Source organism: Pempheris klunzingeri, chromosome 21 (genome assembly GCF_042242105.1).
Source record: "Pempheris klunzingeri isolate RE-2024b chromosome 21, fPemKlu1.hap1, whole genome shotgun sequence".
In the NCBI taxonomy this organism is placed as follows: domain Eukaryota; kingdom Metazoa; phylum Chordata; class Actinopteri; order Acropomatiformes; family Pempheridae; genus Pempheris; species Pempheris klunzingeri.
The window spans coordinates 12,928,276-12,943,582 of NC_092032.1; the positions used below are offsets into that span (position 1 = coordinate 12,928,276).

Consider the following 15,307-nt stretch of genomic DNA (forward strand, 5'->3'; position numbering starts at 1 on the left):
ACTATTTTCAGGGTCTTAGCCCCACCAATCCTGCTCACTAAAAGAAAGTCTGGACTTTTAAATGTCTTCGTTTTTTTTAAATCGTATTTATTGAGTTAGCTGTTCAACTCGATATTCTGCAAGTTTCATTTAAAGGGGCAATTCGTCTTATGAAGATCAAAACTGATAATAAACCAAACTAACTAAACTCTGTGTTTCCTAAAATGACTTCCAAATGACATAGTTCTTTCCAAGGTAATGGACCCATAAATATTAAACTTTTATTTTCACAATAAAGGTCTTAATACTGTTTTAAAGCCCTCTCTGTTACTGGAACCAAATTTAAAGCAGTATTTTGGCATTTTAACAGTAGCATCAGTCTCCAACTGGAAAGAAATCATTATTATTATAACCCTTCTCTGTAACTCGATACACTTTAATGTCCATCTCAACTGTAGGACAACTCAACGTAATGTGATGCATCACTTGCATTATATCACTCTGCCAATCCTAATCACTACTAATAAAAGTACATTATATTATGTAGTTACCTACCTATCTATATTAAAGAAAATAATACAATATACCATTCACTCAAACCTGGGAAGGTAATCTCCCCAATATATAAATCAAAGATAAATCTCATCTTGCATTATTTCTATTATCGTTACTATTAGTGATTTCGTTACAGGGCCAGGCAAGATGTTTCCCCCATGTTTCCAGTCTTTGAGCTAAGCTAACCGGCTGCTAGCTGTACACGTCACAGACAGATATGAGAGCAGTTTAATGTTCTCCTCTGAGCAAAAAAGTGAGTTAAACTGTTAAACTGCAGAATGTAAACTTCCTCAAGGCAGAAAAACTACGAGGACATGACAGTTTTAAAGAAATCTTGACTCAAGGTCCACTTAGTAGCTTTTTCCAGAGCTTTCAGCTGTATCTCATGGTCTCTCTGAGTGTTTAGATACTCATCATATTGATGTCAAACTATTAAAGATAACAGATTTTATAGATTTAGGAGTTCCTATGAAGCATGTTATGGTAAACACAGTGGTTTCCCTTGAAACGGTGCTTCACTTTAGCGTTCCATAAAAAAGAAACTGAGTCATAATTTCAGACAGCTTAGTCAGTGTTTTCCTTTAACTGGAAATAAGCCACACCACAGAGCATTACAGCACCTCCCACGTCACTATTAGAGATGGTGATGTTATCTGTCTGTGTGATACTGCTTCTCACTGCACAGCAGTTAGCTCATAAAGACAAGAATCTGGGGATCGTATGTGAATATGCAACATGTTTTGGTGATGAGAACAACATCACAAGACAAGATACAGCACAGCGTGTTGTTGTTCTTGTGCTGCTTTCAGCTTTGTTACATGTCAGGTTTTTAGTGTTTACAAAGCTAAATAATTCTCTCAACCCATAAACACCTACTCCTTATACTACACCATGTACACCATTGGTGTACATATTTACACTACTAGTTTTTAGTGTTACTTCAGCTTTTAAGTCAGTTTTAGTTCCGTTTTTTATAACTGTATTTTCTTATCTATCTCTTAGAGTGAGTGTCCTTGTCTATCTATTTATACAGCATTCTGTCTCTGTCATAACAGAACAGTTACTACGAAGGAGTGTGGACCTAGTTTTTAGGTTTTGTTCAATTTCTGAGTGAAGATTTCAGATATGTTGAGTCTTTACAATTTCTTAAAGTTTCTTCTTTCTATCTATTTATCTACCCATAAAAAACACTTAATCCTTGTGCTGCACTCGCTCTTCATTGTATATATTAATAAATAACTAGTTTTTAGTTTTAGTTCAGTTTTAAGTCAGTTTTAGTACAGTTTTTCATAATTGTATTTTCTTATCTATCTCTTTTAGTGCCCTTGTCTACTATTTATTCATACAGTATATTGTCACTGTTTAAAAGATCTATCTTTTATCTATCTATCTATCTATCTATCTATCTATCTATCTATCTATCTATCTATCTATCTATCAAAGTAAACTCACCACCAGAAGCTCAGGAGCGACTGTTTCTGACATATACAGCATGTGTAATAATATGACATATTCGGTCTATTATTATTTTTATTATTATTATTATTATCATCATCATCATTTGAATACAATAGATGGGCATATGTATTTTCCTCATGCAGGTAGTACGGGTACAGTCACGCAGGAGGAGGACGGGCAGGAAGCGGCGTGGGCAGCCTCCCTGTGTCACCGCCTGCGTCAGACCAGACGCCAGGAGGGAGTTTTCCACTGACGAAAAAGGCTGCGCTTCTCGCCAGTCTGCTACAGACAAGGGAAGCGCTTCAGCTGGTGCGGAGCCCCGTGCGCGGCGGAGACACTCAGACAATAGCGCCGAGAGCTGTGTATATGCAGGGGATAAGCGCTGTATTTATTCGTGCCATTTGGATTACTTCCACTGTTATCCCACCGGCTGTTTATCCAGCGCTATTTTGTCACTAATGGTGATCGGATACCCGAATTGGTGGTGAGTAGACCCAGAATGGAGAGTTCGCTGTTGGCTTTATTGAAACACCGTATTTTATGTGTCTAACCCCAGCTGAGGAGGAGGAGGGGTAGAAATACTTTAAATCTTCTTTTCTCTCACGCCGAAGTCATTTAAATGCACTGTTTGCGTAGATGTGTGTGAAAACGCTGTTGTTGGTGTGTCTGTGTGGTGTTACTGGCTGGATTTCTCTTAAAACACACTTTACATGTAGTCGCGTTCGTTTTTAACTTGACGATTTATTGTTAATGTTGACATGGCACGACTGAGTCTTCACCAAGTGTTCACACACAGGTGATCATAAGCTGACGGCACCAAATAAATAAAATAATTTGTTGATTTAGGCGAGATTCCAACAATCCGCTTCATTCACTCATTGATTTCTCCATCGATCGCTGATTATTCCGGTTTTTAGAAACTTCCCAGCTGGCACCGGGAGGGCTGCGCTTTCTGTGCTTTGACATCGCAGCGTGTTTTCGGCTGTGGATTCATTTATCTGAACTGTTGATGAGGTCGGCTTTGTGTATTCAGCCCGTGCGGAGTTGCTCTCGTTCACCTCAGCGGTGCTGGTGCGCCTCTTGTAACTCGAGCGACTCCTGAAGGCACTACATGTGAGCACACACAGCTGACGGGGCTGCTGTCATTAGAATTAGCATTAATCACGAGGAATGATCGGGTCAGAGGGGAGACACGGAGAGACAGCACGTACGGACAGATTTAATGATTGATTTTTGATTTAGGGTTGATGTTTAACCAATCCCCCCACCCCCCCACCCCCTCTCCCTCGTGGAGGTATCAGTTTAAAGGCTGGGAGCCAGGTGTGGATAGCGCCTTCATTGTTTGAACAATTTCCCATAATAGCACATGGATATTCCCTTGTCATAACCAGTAATTGTGACGCATAAATGCCTGCGCGTTCAATTTCTGGAAAAGGCGCCGATTTTTTATTTAGAAGATTATAATCGTCCCCATGGGAGGCTGTTATTAACGCATTTGATCAGAAATGACATGATAGTGTGACGCTCCTGATTCACAGAGCAGCAGCCTATCTGTTTTTGATAAAGCGGCTGAATGAAATGAATCGTCTCTAGCGCGACCTCACCCGGATCATTTTTGGAATCATGATTTCTGGAATTGGGCTACAGAGAACTGAATGATCCTTTGTTTACAGAGAGGGAATATAGCACTTGATGCTGCGCCTTTCATGTGGTAGCTTTTCCCAGGAATGTGCAGTCATGTTGAATAGGTCTTTATCCCCATTTGCATAATATGATTTTCCATTTTAGCTCACATTTTACACCCTGGTGCCTCTGTAAATAAGAGCTGACCAGCTTGTTGCCTATTATTAAAAACTAACTTAAATGAGATTAAAGGCAACAAAAGCCCTGGTCTGATATTTTGAGGAATGTCAATCATGATTAATGCTATCCATACCTCATATGATCCCACACTCGGCTAACCTTGTGGTGCCTACAGCTGTCAGACACAGCATAGATAATCTGGATGGCCACTTCCTGTGCACTGCAGTGTGTGTTTCACAACCTCAGGAAGCTCACACACAGTTTTAGTGCCCGTCTCCCCAGCTGGGAGAGGCGGTAGCAGCAGCGGCAGCACGGTGCTGGGTTCAGACAGGTTGTCTGTGCCTGCTTCATTTCGGTCACGCAGGATGGCCCCACGCTTTTATGCCTGGAGACTTGAGTGGTCGGGGAGGAGGAGGGGGTTTGCAGGGAGCCTGCTGATGGTCTCCCACACAGCAGTGATGAGCTTCCATCTGCTTTGTCCTCTCCCAGCATTCCATACTGCAAGTGTCCCAGACTGGAGCACGACCCCTGAACCCACAACCACCTCCTCCCTTCCTCCACACACACACACACACACATACACACTCACTCATGCAAGCACACACACACACAAAGCTGCATGTTTTCTGCTGTAGACTGTTATGCAAAGGAATTCTTTTCTTGAGAGTTTCTCAACTCTGCCTTTTTTTAAAGCCACTGCACATTTTCGGTTACATGCAAATCTGTCAGAAAAAAAAATCACAGCTACATATTTTCAATATTTTATCTTTCTGTATGCACAGCGAGACTTACGCCAGTGTGCTTGAAACTAGTTTTTCAGCCCTCTTTTTGTTTTGTTTAGAATTTGAGTAAACTAGCCCAAATCCGTAAGAGTAGACTATCTGACTCCTCTAGGCATCACCTGGCCATTCAAGTTTGGCCTGCATAGCAGATTAATGACAGCTGAGGGCATATGAGGTCCACGTGTAAGCTAATACCCCGTCAGGTGTGGCTAGGAAAGGTGGCTCGCTCAGCCGCCTTATGGGAACAGGACTTTCCAGTGGTTAGGAGTAGAAAACACATCTGGGTTAGATAGAGCCTGTGTTCTTCTCCCACTATTACAGCAAGAGTGGCGCTGCCAGAATGGAATTCCTGTGGCTTGGAGACATGACATTATTTATTTGTTTTGTACAACCCTCCCTCCTTCTTCCCACTACCTCTCCTTTTTGGAATCGGCGTGCGCACGGGTCGAGGCAGAGGAACAGAATGTTTCTGTGGCACAGTCACAGCGAGCTCCGGGCTTCAGTGAGAACAACAGGCTCATAGAGGAGAAAACAGGAGCTCTCCCTGCATTGTTCCAGCAGGTGGAGCGCTTCTGAGTAACAGCTGAGCCTAAGAAATGAGCCAGTGTTTCTCCAGCTGTGCAGGAGCTGGAATCCAGCCCCGCCGTCACCTTGATGGCTCTGATCAATTCCCTCCTGTCTTCTCTGTGACAGAGTTGGAAGTGGGAGGTGCAATACCCTGAAGCCCGCAAGGGACAGCCTGCCCAGACACGCTTCCTCACACGCAGGAAGACTCCCAAGCTCATCATTATCACATTTTATGAGCACTCAACTCAGTCAGTCAGTCAGTCATTCAGACTCTGCACAGTGTTGTCAGTGTGCCATGTAAATGCTCCCGGCTGGCTAAGTTTAGTGCGACTTGTCGCTCCCACCCACACCGTTATCAGCTGCAGAGGGGCTGGACGTGTAGAGCAAGGGGGCAAAGTCAACTGTGACTTGTCCTGTTGGGCTGCGGGGCAGACAGGAGCAGTTCAAACAGGCTGCTGGTTGACGTCTCTACACATTGCTGGGATGCATATTAACATTGGTTTACTTTAGAATTTCAGATTTAGATCCTGGACACACAAATTCCAGTTTGTCTTCATGGTTTCCCTGTTTTTTGCGCGTCTCCTGCAAAATACATTCAGTCTTTCTGGGAAAACTAGATGCAAAGGTAGGGAGTGTTCCATACTAAAATCTTCTATTTTTTTATCAGCTTATTTGCTGTTGAATGTTCTTAATGTGCGATTTCAACATTTTTAACATTCTCCCCTCTTTGAATAATTTAAATTTCCTTAATAAGAACTTGAGTAGCTGTCTGCAGATAAAATAGAAATAAATTAGTATTCTGAAGTCCTGTTAACAGCCTGTAGCTGCATGTATCAAGATAATCGTATTCGACTGACATAGTTATGCATCTGACTTGAGCTGTGTAGTGCTTCTGGTGACAAATCTCCTCGCCTGAGATTTATCTTCCCAACTCTGTGACAACTGGCTGGGGAGCACCTCAGCGGATGCGTCCTTTATCTGCCTGCCTGTGTGTGGTTGATGGAATGACAGTGATGCATAATTTAGTGCGCGTTGAAAACATGCTGTGCTCCCTCTCTGGCTCGGCTGTCCGATCACATCCATTCTCCATTTAGAGCAGACATTCACAGGCGCTGCTTTCTTGAGGAGTCAGCTCTGAATTCTTCTCCTTTTATCTTTGTTCCTTTTTTTTCCCCTCCCTCCACCCTTTTGCAAATGAGTCATTGCACGATTGTTGTCTTTTTACCCCGAGTCCCTTGTTCCATCCGCTCTCCCTGCTCTCTTGGCCTTGTTCTGTGGGTGCAGCGGCTGAGCAGGCTGAGAAGCTCCAGATTGACTACAAGCCGTCCCCTTGCCAGGATTAACCTCTCACCATTGTTTCTGCCCGTTGAACAGGATTAACAAATCAATGTGTCAGGTAGACTGCAGTCAAGAGACAATGACCCAGTTCTGACACCACTGCCCCCCCACCCCTCTCCCTCTCCTCCCCCTTCTGCCTCACTGCAGCTTTTAATTAAAAAGACTTTGCTTAGCTGGCGCTATGCACTCCCTTGAGGATGCCTCGCAGCTTTGTTTTCATTTTTTACAGGCGAAAAAGGGGGGGGGGTGATGGCAAAAATGTAAGGTGAACCCATGTGTGCTCCTCTTTCCTCACAAGGAGACATGTATGCTGTGGGATGGCAATTAGAACACAATTGGTGTCTGGTCAGTAAATACATGAGCAACAGATGCTGCACCCAGGTGTTTCTAAAGTGTTTCGAGGCAAATCCCATGATGTGATAATATTAAGAGCTGCAGAGAACATCTGAATATTATTTCCTGCCCAAGTAAGTTGATGGATGGGAAATAAGCGGCTGCTTTTCTCATTGGTTTTGCAATGTAAAGCACATTTAAGCGCCATGGTGGCCACAGTGTGAAGGAGGCCTTTTTGTTTGTTGCAGAGACAGTAGGAGCCAGCTTGACCCATTGCAAGGTGATTCATTCATCATATGTGCACAGGGGACAGCAATATCTGACTGCAGCAATAACAATAACCCTGTGCACAGCCACAAAGCTGCCCCCACTGCCTATACAAAGGTGTCAGCCTCTTGCCCTGGACTCTGACTACTCTTTTATCCTTGTCAAACGGGAGGACTGATTTTGCATAATTGCTCCCTGTTGCATACCTCCTTGCATACCTGCCCAGGTTTTTTTTTTTCTGTTCTTCGGGTGCTGACGCTTGCATAACATCCTGATAAGACTAATCTGGCATGCAGGTCACACATGGAGTTAAAGTTCCTCTACAGGCATTGGAAGATATTTTGGCATTATGCATTTGACACATTTAGTTGTCCTCTAAGGACTAGTGGTGCCACATTAGCATGTTGGCAGGACAGCTTGGTGTCTCTGTGTCAGAGCCATGTCCGGTCTAATAATTGACATGTTTGGGACATAAATATAGCTAATTATAAGATCCTTTGAGAGCTAAAAAAAAAAAAAAAAACAAGAAGTGAAAAAATGCCACCAGACAGTTCCTTCTAAACATTTTTACAAAATTATAGGTATTGCCAAGCAAATATTTGAAGAAACACAGCTAAAAATAACCAAAAATTGAAGTGCATCTATAACATGCTCGAGCTGCAGCAGCTGTAAGTGATTTGGCTGCAATTCCAAAGACTGTAAACAGTTTGATGGTGAAACGATCTCTTTCTGGGTAAAGTAAAAGCCTCCTTTCCCATTCCACATCAGCGTAGGGAGTGTCTGCGCTGGAGTTGAGCCCAGTCATGTCTTCCTTCTCCCCTCACTTCCTTCCTTCCACCCCCCCCCACCCGCCCACGTCCCTCCTTGTTTAAGTTCGCAGGAGCTCAGCCCCAGTACTGCCATGATGACCCATCTTGTCTAGCAGTCGCCGTCGACTCACGCTTCTCAGAAACTTCGATGAGTGTTGTTTGTCAGAACTACGTGACGCATTTATGTCCTGTAACCATAAAACACACACCAGTAAACCGTCTCATCCAACATGTTAATTTTTCATGTCAGTGGTTTCTGTTCTCTTCTGAGCTACAAGAGTATTATTCAGCGATTCAGAGATACAACGCTTGCACTTGGAAGATGTTTCACAGATATCAGACAGTGTTTTTTGAAAATAAAATGGCATTCCCTCTTCTCGTGAATTGGTGGTCATCTTTCCTTCCTGTCCCTGCCTGTCTGTCTCTCTCAAAGGATTGATTGTTTTTCTCGCTGAAACAGCAGCCCCTCTCATGGGAGCTCTGAAAGAATACTTGCAGGAGTTGCATAACAAAACATCTTGACTATGCATAGCTGTACATATTTATTTTGAGTGCCATGTGAACACATTAAACAGGATAAGTGGCAAATTGCCCCAGCTTTTGCCTGCATATTTGATAGTGAAGGCTGCCTAAAGGGAATGACTGAAATTAAATGTCTATGGCCAGATGATTTGGTCGCCTCAGTGCGCAGTCCCTCTCTCTAATCAATGCATATGCTGGGCTGATGGGATTTGGAAGAGGGTGAAGGGTCCAGTAATTGTTGACTTATGCGAATAGGCCCGATTGATTGCTTCCTGTGCCGTGGCTTATTTCCACTCTCAGCTGAGTGCAGCACGAGATTGGGATGCGCACGGTCTCGCATGGCTCAACACAGGTCTCACTTGTACCGATAACACTGTGAAAAGCCTGTGTGTGCACAACAGATTCTGTGCAACACACAGATAATGTTTATTTATTGGTTCTGGCTGTGTTATATTACCAGATACTTTACACCCAGAAGACGAAACTTAAATCCTTGGTCATCAAAGCTGTTCAAATAAGCGTGAATAATTTGCTAATAACCCCTCCCTCTGCTCTTTCCTGCAGATTGTTCGCGCTGACGCCATGAGTGGGCTTCTCAAGAGGAAGTTTGAGGAGGTGGATGAGGACCCATGCTACTCCTCACCCTCCTCCCTCTCCTCTGCCTGCTCAGGCTGGGACTCGGAGGGGGAGAGCTGCTACTCGGACACCCTGGATTCCACCCCCAGCAACCCCAGCTCCCCAGCAACACCTTTCAACAGTGAGTGTCCTCTTCCAGCAGCAATAAATCATAGAAGGAGCTGATGGTACATGCTTTTTAATGCATTATCTAGCCTTGTTTTTACTACTCTGTGGAGGCCCTGATAACAAACCTATAAAAATGGGGGAGAGTTAAGGAATTTAGTCAGTTGGCAGCTCATGAAACACTTCACAGAAATGATTTCAGACTTCTGCAATGAATACTCCTTTTGATTTCATGCCCTAAAGCAGCAAAATAGCTAATCGCATTATGCAGTGGCTGCTCACCTTGGATCTGTCTCCACCTTCTTCCCAGAGCCTTGCAGACAGATAGAGCCTCACCTTTCCTTGAGAGATGTGGGTCGAGGGGCTTTAGGGTGTTTTTGTCTGGTCCCGGGTGTGTCTGCTGGCCTTTGGGGGACCAGTCGGGTTGGAGGGGGATTGTAGGGGAGAAGGGCAAACAGTTGTGAGCTTTCCAGGATGGTGGGGCAGGGAGCCAGGAGGAGAAGCGTGGCAGGTTGCCAAGGCTGGAAACACACAGAGCCTTGTCTGAAGCCCGGGCGTGCACCCAGCACAGGTGCTGAAAGAGGCTGGGTGAAGGGATACAAAAAAAGGGGGGAAAGCCAATCAAGAAAAGAAGGCATGCAGACACATCTAGAAGAGCAGATTGTGCAGACCATTATAATCTGGTGTTTGTGTTGGACAGAAAGTTGCCTGCCATTGTGATGTGAAGGGGGGAAAAACAGCCAGCAAAGCTATCCCATTTAGAAGCAGCGGAGAAGGTGTCATTTGTCTCCTGCAGGTGTCATGAGCCTGACTGGATTTGATGAATGTGAAGCTGAAACTGGCAGTTTGTTTCATCTGTATTACCCCTGGGAGTAGATTAGGCGATATAGTAAGGCTATTGCTCGTACCTGCACTGGGAGTAAAAGGTTGCTTTTCTTACAGTTTCTATAGTTTCAATTATCTCACCAAGTACGCAGATTTTCCTGTGACTTTCGAGGGCAGTTGTTCAGGGTGTGTCCCAAAAAACAATTCATGGCAAATGGCTGAGAAAATGAGAATCTACAAGGAATATTAAGTATGTTGAGTATTGGCATCCTTTTCTGTTCTCATGTGCACAAAAAAAGTGAAAAGAAACCCAGCTTAAGCAGAGGAAAAACCTGCTTGTCTTAAAGCGAGCATATTCCTGGGCAGAGGAAGTGGAATTTATAATAAAGCTTGAATAATTGCTGAGCCTGTTCCCACATATGGTTCTACTTTGATTCCTATATGGTTTTATTGTATTTGTCTGGGTATAGAAAGATGGCTGGTTGCTGTGGGTCCTGAATGTTTTTAACAGAGAGAGGACCTTTGACTCTTGTCGGTCACCAGCCCATTTGCAAGGATTGTTCGCCAGCAGGGAGAGCAGGGTGGGAAACTTTTATTCCTGTCCTGAGAGTTACACTTCCACTCTCCACCTCTTCCGGAAGCCCCGAGCATTTACTCACTAGTTTGTGATCCTGGCAGTTGTGCTTCCTCCACTGTGCCGGCCACCAAGGGGAAATTCCTGGGCTGGGTGGTTTTTGTCGTGCAGTAGAACAAGGAACAAGGCTGAATGGATTCCTGGTAGTTTGGGTTTCACTTTACAGGATGTAAGGGTGTTGGACTCCTGTTAGCAGTGTCTTTTAATTGGGTACATGATAAGGCTTGGTGGAGGACTAGGGCAATGAATCAGAGGGGTGTCCTTTTACAGTCTGTTCAGCAGGGTTTGCACACAAGTCAAGACTTAAAGTAGTGGGGCATTATGCCATCTAGTGGCACATGAAAGCAGTTGAGGCAGCTCAAACAATTACACCAATACTCTTCTGTTAAAAACATTAATATCCCTCATGGACAAGATGTATTCTAAATGTACTCTTTCTCTATCCACAGTAACATCCATCCTTAAGAAATCCAAGAGAGCACGACGGGGCAACGTGACCTTTGACCAGGTGACGGTGTTTTTCTTCCCTCGGTGTCAGGGCTTCACCAGTGTTCCCAGTCGAGGAGGATGCACTTTGGGCATGATGCAGCGCCACAGCCTGCTCCGCATCTATACGCTTGCTGAGTTTGCCGTAGAGCAGCGGCTCTTACGCCGGGAAAAATTCCTCAACAGACTCAGGGAGGAAAAGCTGGAGGCTCTCAAACTGAAGGTAAGAAAATTAGCCCCAAAGTGTAAAAGAATAATTTGTAAAAATCCAAAATTTCGGTTACACAAATTTCAAAGCAACAATTTAAATTCTGACGTCCTTTGTTCTCTTCAGCTGACTAAGAATGGAACCCAAGAGAGCGAGGAGGCAGAGCGGCTAACGGTGGACGACATCCCCGAGCAGGACATCGATATCGGTGGAGCCAACTTGGACGAGGGCTCTTTCCTCCAGCCTTACCCGCCGAAACGTCGCTACGCACTGCTCAAGGCAGCCGGTGTGAAGAAGATTGACAAGGAGGAGAAAAGGCAACTGCATGAGCTGAGGATCTCCAGGGAGAACTGCGGCTGCGACTGCCAGGGCTTTTGTGAACCTGAGACGTGTAGCTGCAGTCTGGCCGGCATCAAATGTCAGGTATGAGCTGAAAAATGGTTCAACATTAAGGACTTCAAACTACAGTACAGTTGGGACTCTTGTTATCTGTATTTTAAGTCATTTTAAACTACTTCCTTCTGCTTCACACAGATGGATCATTCCTCTTTCCCATGTGGCTGTACCAAGGACGGCTGCGGAAACACAGAGGGTCGCATTGAGTTCAACTCCACCAGGGTACAGACGCATTATATCCACACTATCATGAAGCTGGAGCTGGAGAAAAGGCTGGAGGAGCAGTCTAGCACAGAGGAGGAGGAGGAGGAGAACACAACAGGGGCCACACCCTTACCAGCAGTGCCCTCCTTCCCCTTTAGCCCAGAACTTGCGACAGCTGGAGAGAACAGTTGCAGTAGTGATATGACGGATTCAGACTCTTCAGGTCAGAGTGAGGACTCTGAGGCAGGCGAGGGCCCATGTGAGCATCACACCCAGCTGGACGTCGATGAGAAAGGCCTGAGCCGCATTCTCAGTTTCAGCGACACAGAGAACTGCTCAAGAAGTAGCAGGGAGGGTGGAGACCGTAAAGACTCTTGCTGCCCAGATCAACGGCAGGAACAGCAGCAGCCATCTACGGAGGCTTTTAGTAGCTTTAGCATGGTGGACTTTGCTGATGAGAATGACAATATAGACGCTGCACTGTTGGCAGACGATCACACAGACAATCGAGCAACAGCCATCTCAGAACTTTTGGATGAGAATGCCAACCAGGGAAACGCCCTATTTCATAGCAGCAGTGTGCCACACACACCCTCCCCCACCATCGATCGCTCGGCAAACTATAACATGGACTTGAGCCTCTCCTCGGAGTCAGACCTGGAGTTCTTTGATGGTTTCCCCTGCTTGGGACCCACCTCGCTTTACAACTCCCTCAAGGAGTACGAACACATGGACAACTTTTTTCAGTTTCAGTTGCCTAGTTACCCCAGCCTCCCTCCGACTAGTGACCCGGGGACCTGCCTCCTGGAGTCACTGATTGGCCTTTCAGAATCCGTCCCAGAACCCCCTGCCACATTTACAGACAATCAGCTGTTGGAGGAAGCCATGAAATTGTCTGTGATGGAGTCTGTGAAAGTTTGACAAAACGTGAAAATGTTTGGACCGTGCAAGAAAAAACAGGGGTTTGGGAGGGGACTGAACATGCACGTAAGAAGTCGTTGTCAACGTGATTTTGGAGGAAGCTGTGATTTCCCTCTTGCCTAATAAATGTTCAAATTCCAGACTTGCCTTCAAAATGTTAGCAAAGCAGTTTGGGATTATTGCTGTGTGAGATGGCAGCTAGTGTTAAGAGTAAAAAAATATATATATACAAAATAGAGATCAATTTGACCAGGCCCTTAAACACCAATGATGGCTCTCAATTCCTAAGAATGCTCTTTTAACCAAACCAAGATCACCAACCATATGCTAAACAGGAATCAACCTAAACTGGGGCCAGGTTGGGAATCTCAACACAGCTGAATGTGCACCTCAGGGATTTTTTCTAGCTTTCTAGCTTTTGGAGGCAATGTATGGTGACCATTGCTGTGATGGCCTTCATATGAAACCCGAGTCAAATCACAACATAGTCCTGTTCATGTCCTTCCTTTGGGCTTACACCCAGATGACTTGAGTAGGTAGGGTCCTCCCTGTGTCGAATCCTGAGCTAGTGGACTCTTTCTCCTCAAGATCTCTCCCAAGGGTCTTATATGGTACAAAAAAACCCCTCTAAAAGCTCCTCGATCAGCACTTTATCTGTGAAAATAGTTACGTATGAATAGGCATTGTTTTGGTTGTATGGGGTCGATTTCAAAAGTTCAACGCTAAATTATGGATTTCTTATTTATGAGCTGGGTAACTAGAAATAATGCTCACACCATTAAAAGCTGTAGCTGTATTGTCTTTTATTGCTTTTGTTTTAAATTATTTCCTTTATGGTTTTATTTTATTTATTTCAGACAAAGCCTACTTTCACTCAAGAAGCACTGTGGTTTGATATTTTCACCTGAAAGTGCAATCTTCCTTCCCTTTTTCCATATCACATTTAGGCGTCGTTATGGGAAATGGGACCACAAGTCCATCAGAAAGTATTTAATATCTATTCTCTTATACATTTAACATTTTTCTTTGGTAACTTATTATGTCATCATTTCAGTAGTTATTTAATTTAAGACATTTTGGCAATAAAATGGGGTGTTGTGAAGTTTACTGGATGTGCCTGCTTATCAGGGGAGCCATGCCTGCCGATGGTGTGTGCACAGTGCTTCCATTTAAGCTTTGGGACTGAAAACTGTGGAATCTCCCTAATCACTGAAACTAAATTATGGGTCTATTGTATCGCTGCCTATAATGTAACCATAGAAAATTACACTAATATTTTGTAACTAATTTATGTAGGTTGACAAAAGAATTCTAATCACTGACAAATTGAATATTTTATTAACAAAGACAAATGAGTGATTTTCAATCTGGGACAACCTTTGTAATATATGAATTATAGAGAAATGTATACTTATGAAGGTTATTGCTCTCTAGCATTCTGAAGTATTTTTCATAGGCAGTCTTATGGTTTGATATCTTAGCGAAATGCCACTAAAACTAAGTAAATTGCAAAGATCAATTTGATTGTATTCTGAATTTTTTGGAAGTCTATGACTTGGGTTACATTATGTTATAAATTACACATGTAAAGGGTTTTCGTGGATAAAAACTGCATATATTATACAATTTTTATCACACACACAAACCCTGAAAATTGAAGAGTTGCCTCATGGATTATAGAACAAGACCTTTTGAAGGTGATTCTGCTGTCACCTGTGTGAACAGTTGAGGACACTAGAGAGTTGATGTACATATCTCACCCTTTCTACAGCTGTTTCAACAGCCTTTCTGGACCCTTTAGAAATTATGCATGCAGGTCCTGTTTGTTAAAACTTGTTCTGATTAATTGTATACTTTGAAAAGTGCAGAGTGCACATTGGAAATGTATTATTCGCTTTTTGCCTTTTTGATTACTTTGAAATCCATCCGATACATGTTCTTATGCCATGAAGAGGGCACTGATTTTTGCAAGCAAACATTTGTTTCTCTTGTATAAAACATCAATTCTCATGAAGAAATGGCAACAGTGAGTGTTTATCAATGTAATGTATTACAGTACAGCTTTTTTATTTTATTTTTTCGAAGAACGTGTCTTACTTTTTGCCTTTTGTGTTGTACATATTTCTGCTTGAATGGTCCTGCAGAGCACACAAAGCTGCTTTATTTTTTACATATTCACACTTTAACCTGCTGTTCAAAAACAGTTTCTTTCATCTAAGCCATTTTGACAGCCTGTCCCTCCAAATAATAATAATAAAAAAAAAAACATTTTCTAAATTTTCGACTCTGTTGTTTATAATGTGCTGATTTGTGTGAAGTGAACTTTGTGCTACATCACGATAACAATTATGAAACCTTTATTGGCCACAAATGTGAAAATTAGCCTGTAGTTTCACAATGAGACGTGTAAAGACATGCATTCACCATAAAATAAGCCATAAAAACATGCACATTTTTCCTAAGGTACATAGTAAACCTT

At 43.5% G+C, this 15,307-nt stretch overlaps 1 protein-coding gene across 1 annotated transcript; it reads left to right on the top strand.

The window, feature by feature from the left end:
- Positions 1-2,285: 2,285 nt before the first annotated feature.
- Positions 2,286-15,105, top strand: csrnp1b (cysteine-serine-rich nuclear protein 1b). Its single transcript, XM_070852687.1, has 5 exons — positions 2,286-2,476; positions 8,978-9,170; positions 11,063-11,322; positions 11,434-11,730; positions 11,842-15,105. Exons 2-5 carry the CDS (start codon positions 8,996-8,998, stop codon positions 12,826-12,828), a joined length of 1,719 nt encoding a protein of 572 aa, XP_070708788.1. The 5' UTR covers positions 2,286-2,476; positions 8,978-8,995; the 3' UTR covers positions 12,829-15,105.
- The last annotated feature ends 202 nt before the right edge of the window (positions 15,106-15,307 follow it).

Coding starts and splice junctions, on each gene's coding strand:
- csrnp1b (XM_070852687.1), top strand. CDS start 8,996: ATGAGTGGGCTTCTCAAGAGGAAGTTTGAGGAGGTGGATGAGGACCCA. Junction 9,171..11,062: donor CCCAGCAACACCTTTCAACA/GTGAGTGTCCTC, acceptor CTCTATCCACAG/TAACATCCATCCTTAAGAAA. Junction 11,731..11,841: donor TGGCCGGCATCAAATGTCAG/GTATGAGCTGAA, acceptor TGCTTCACACAG/ATGGATCATTCCTCTTTCCC.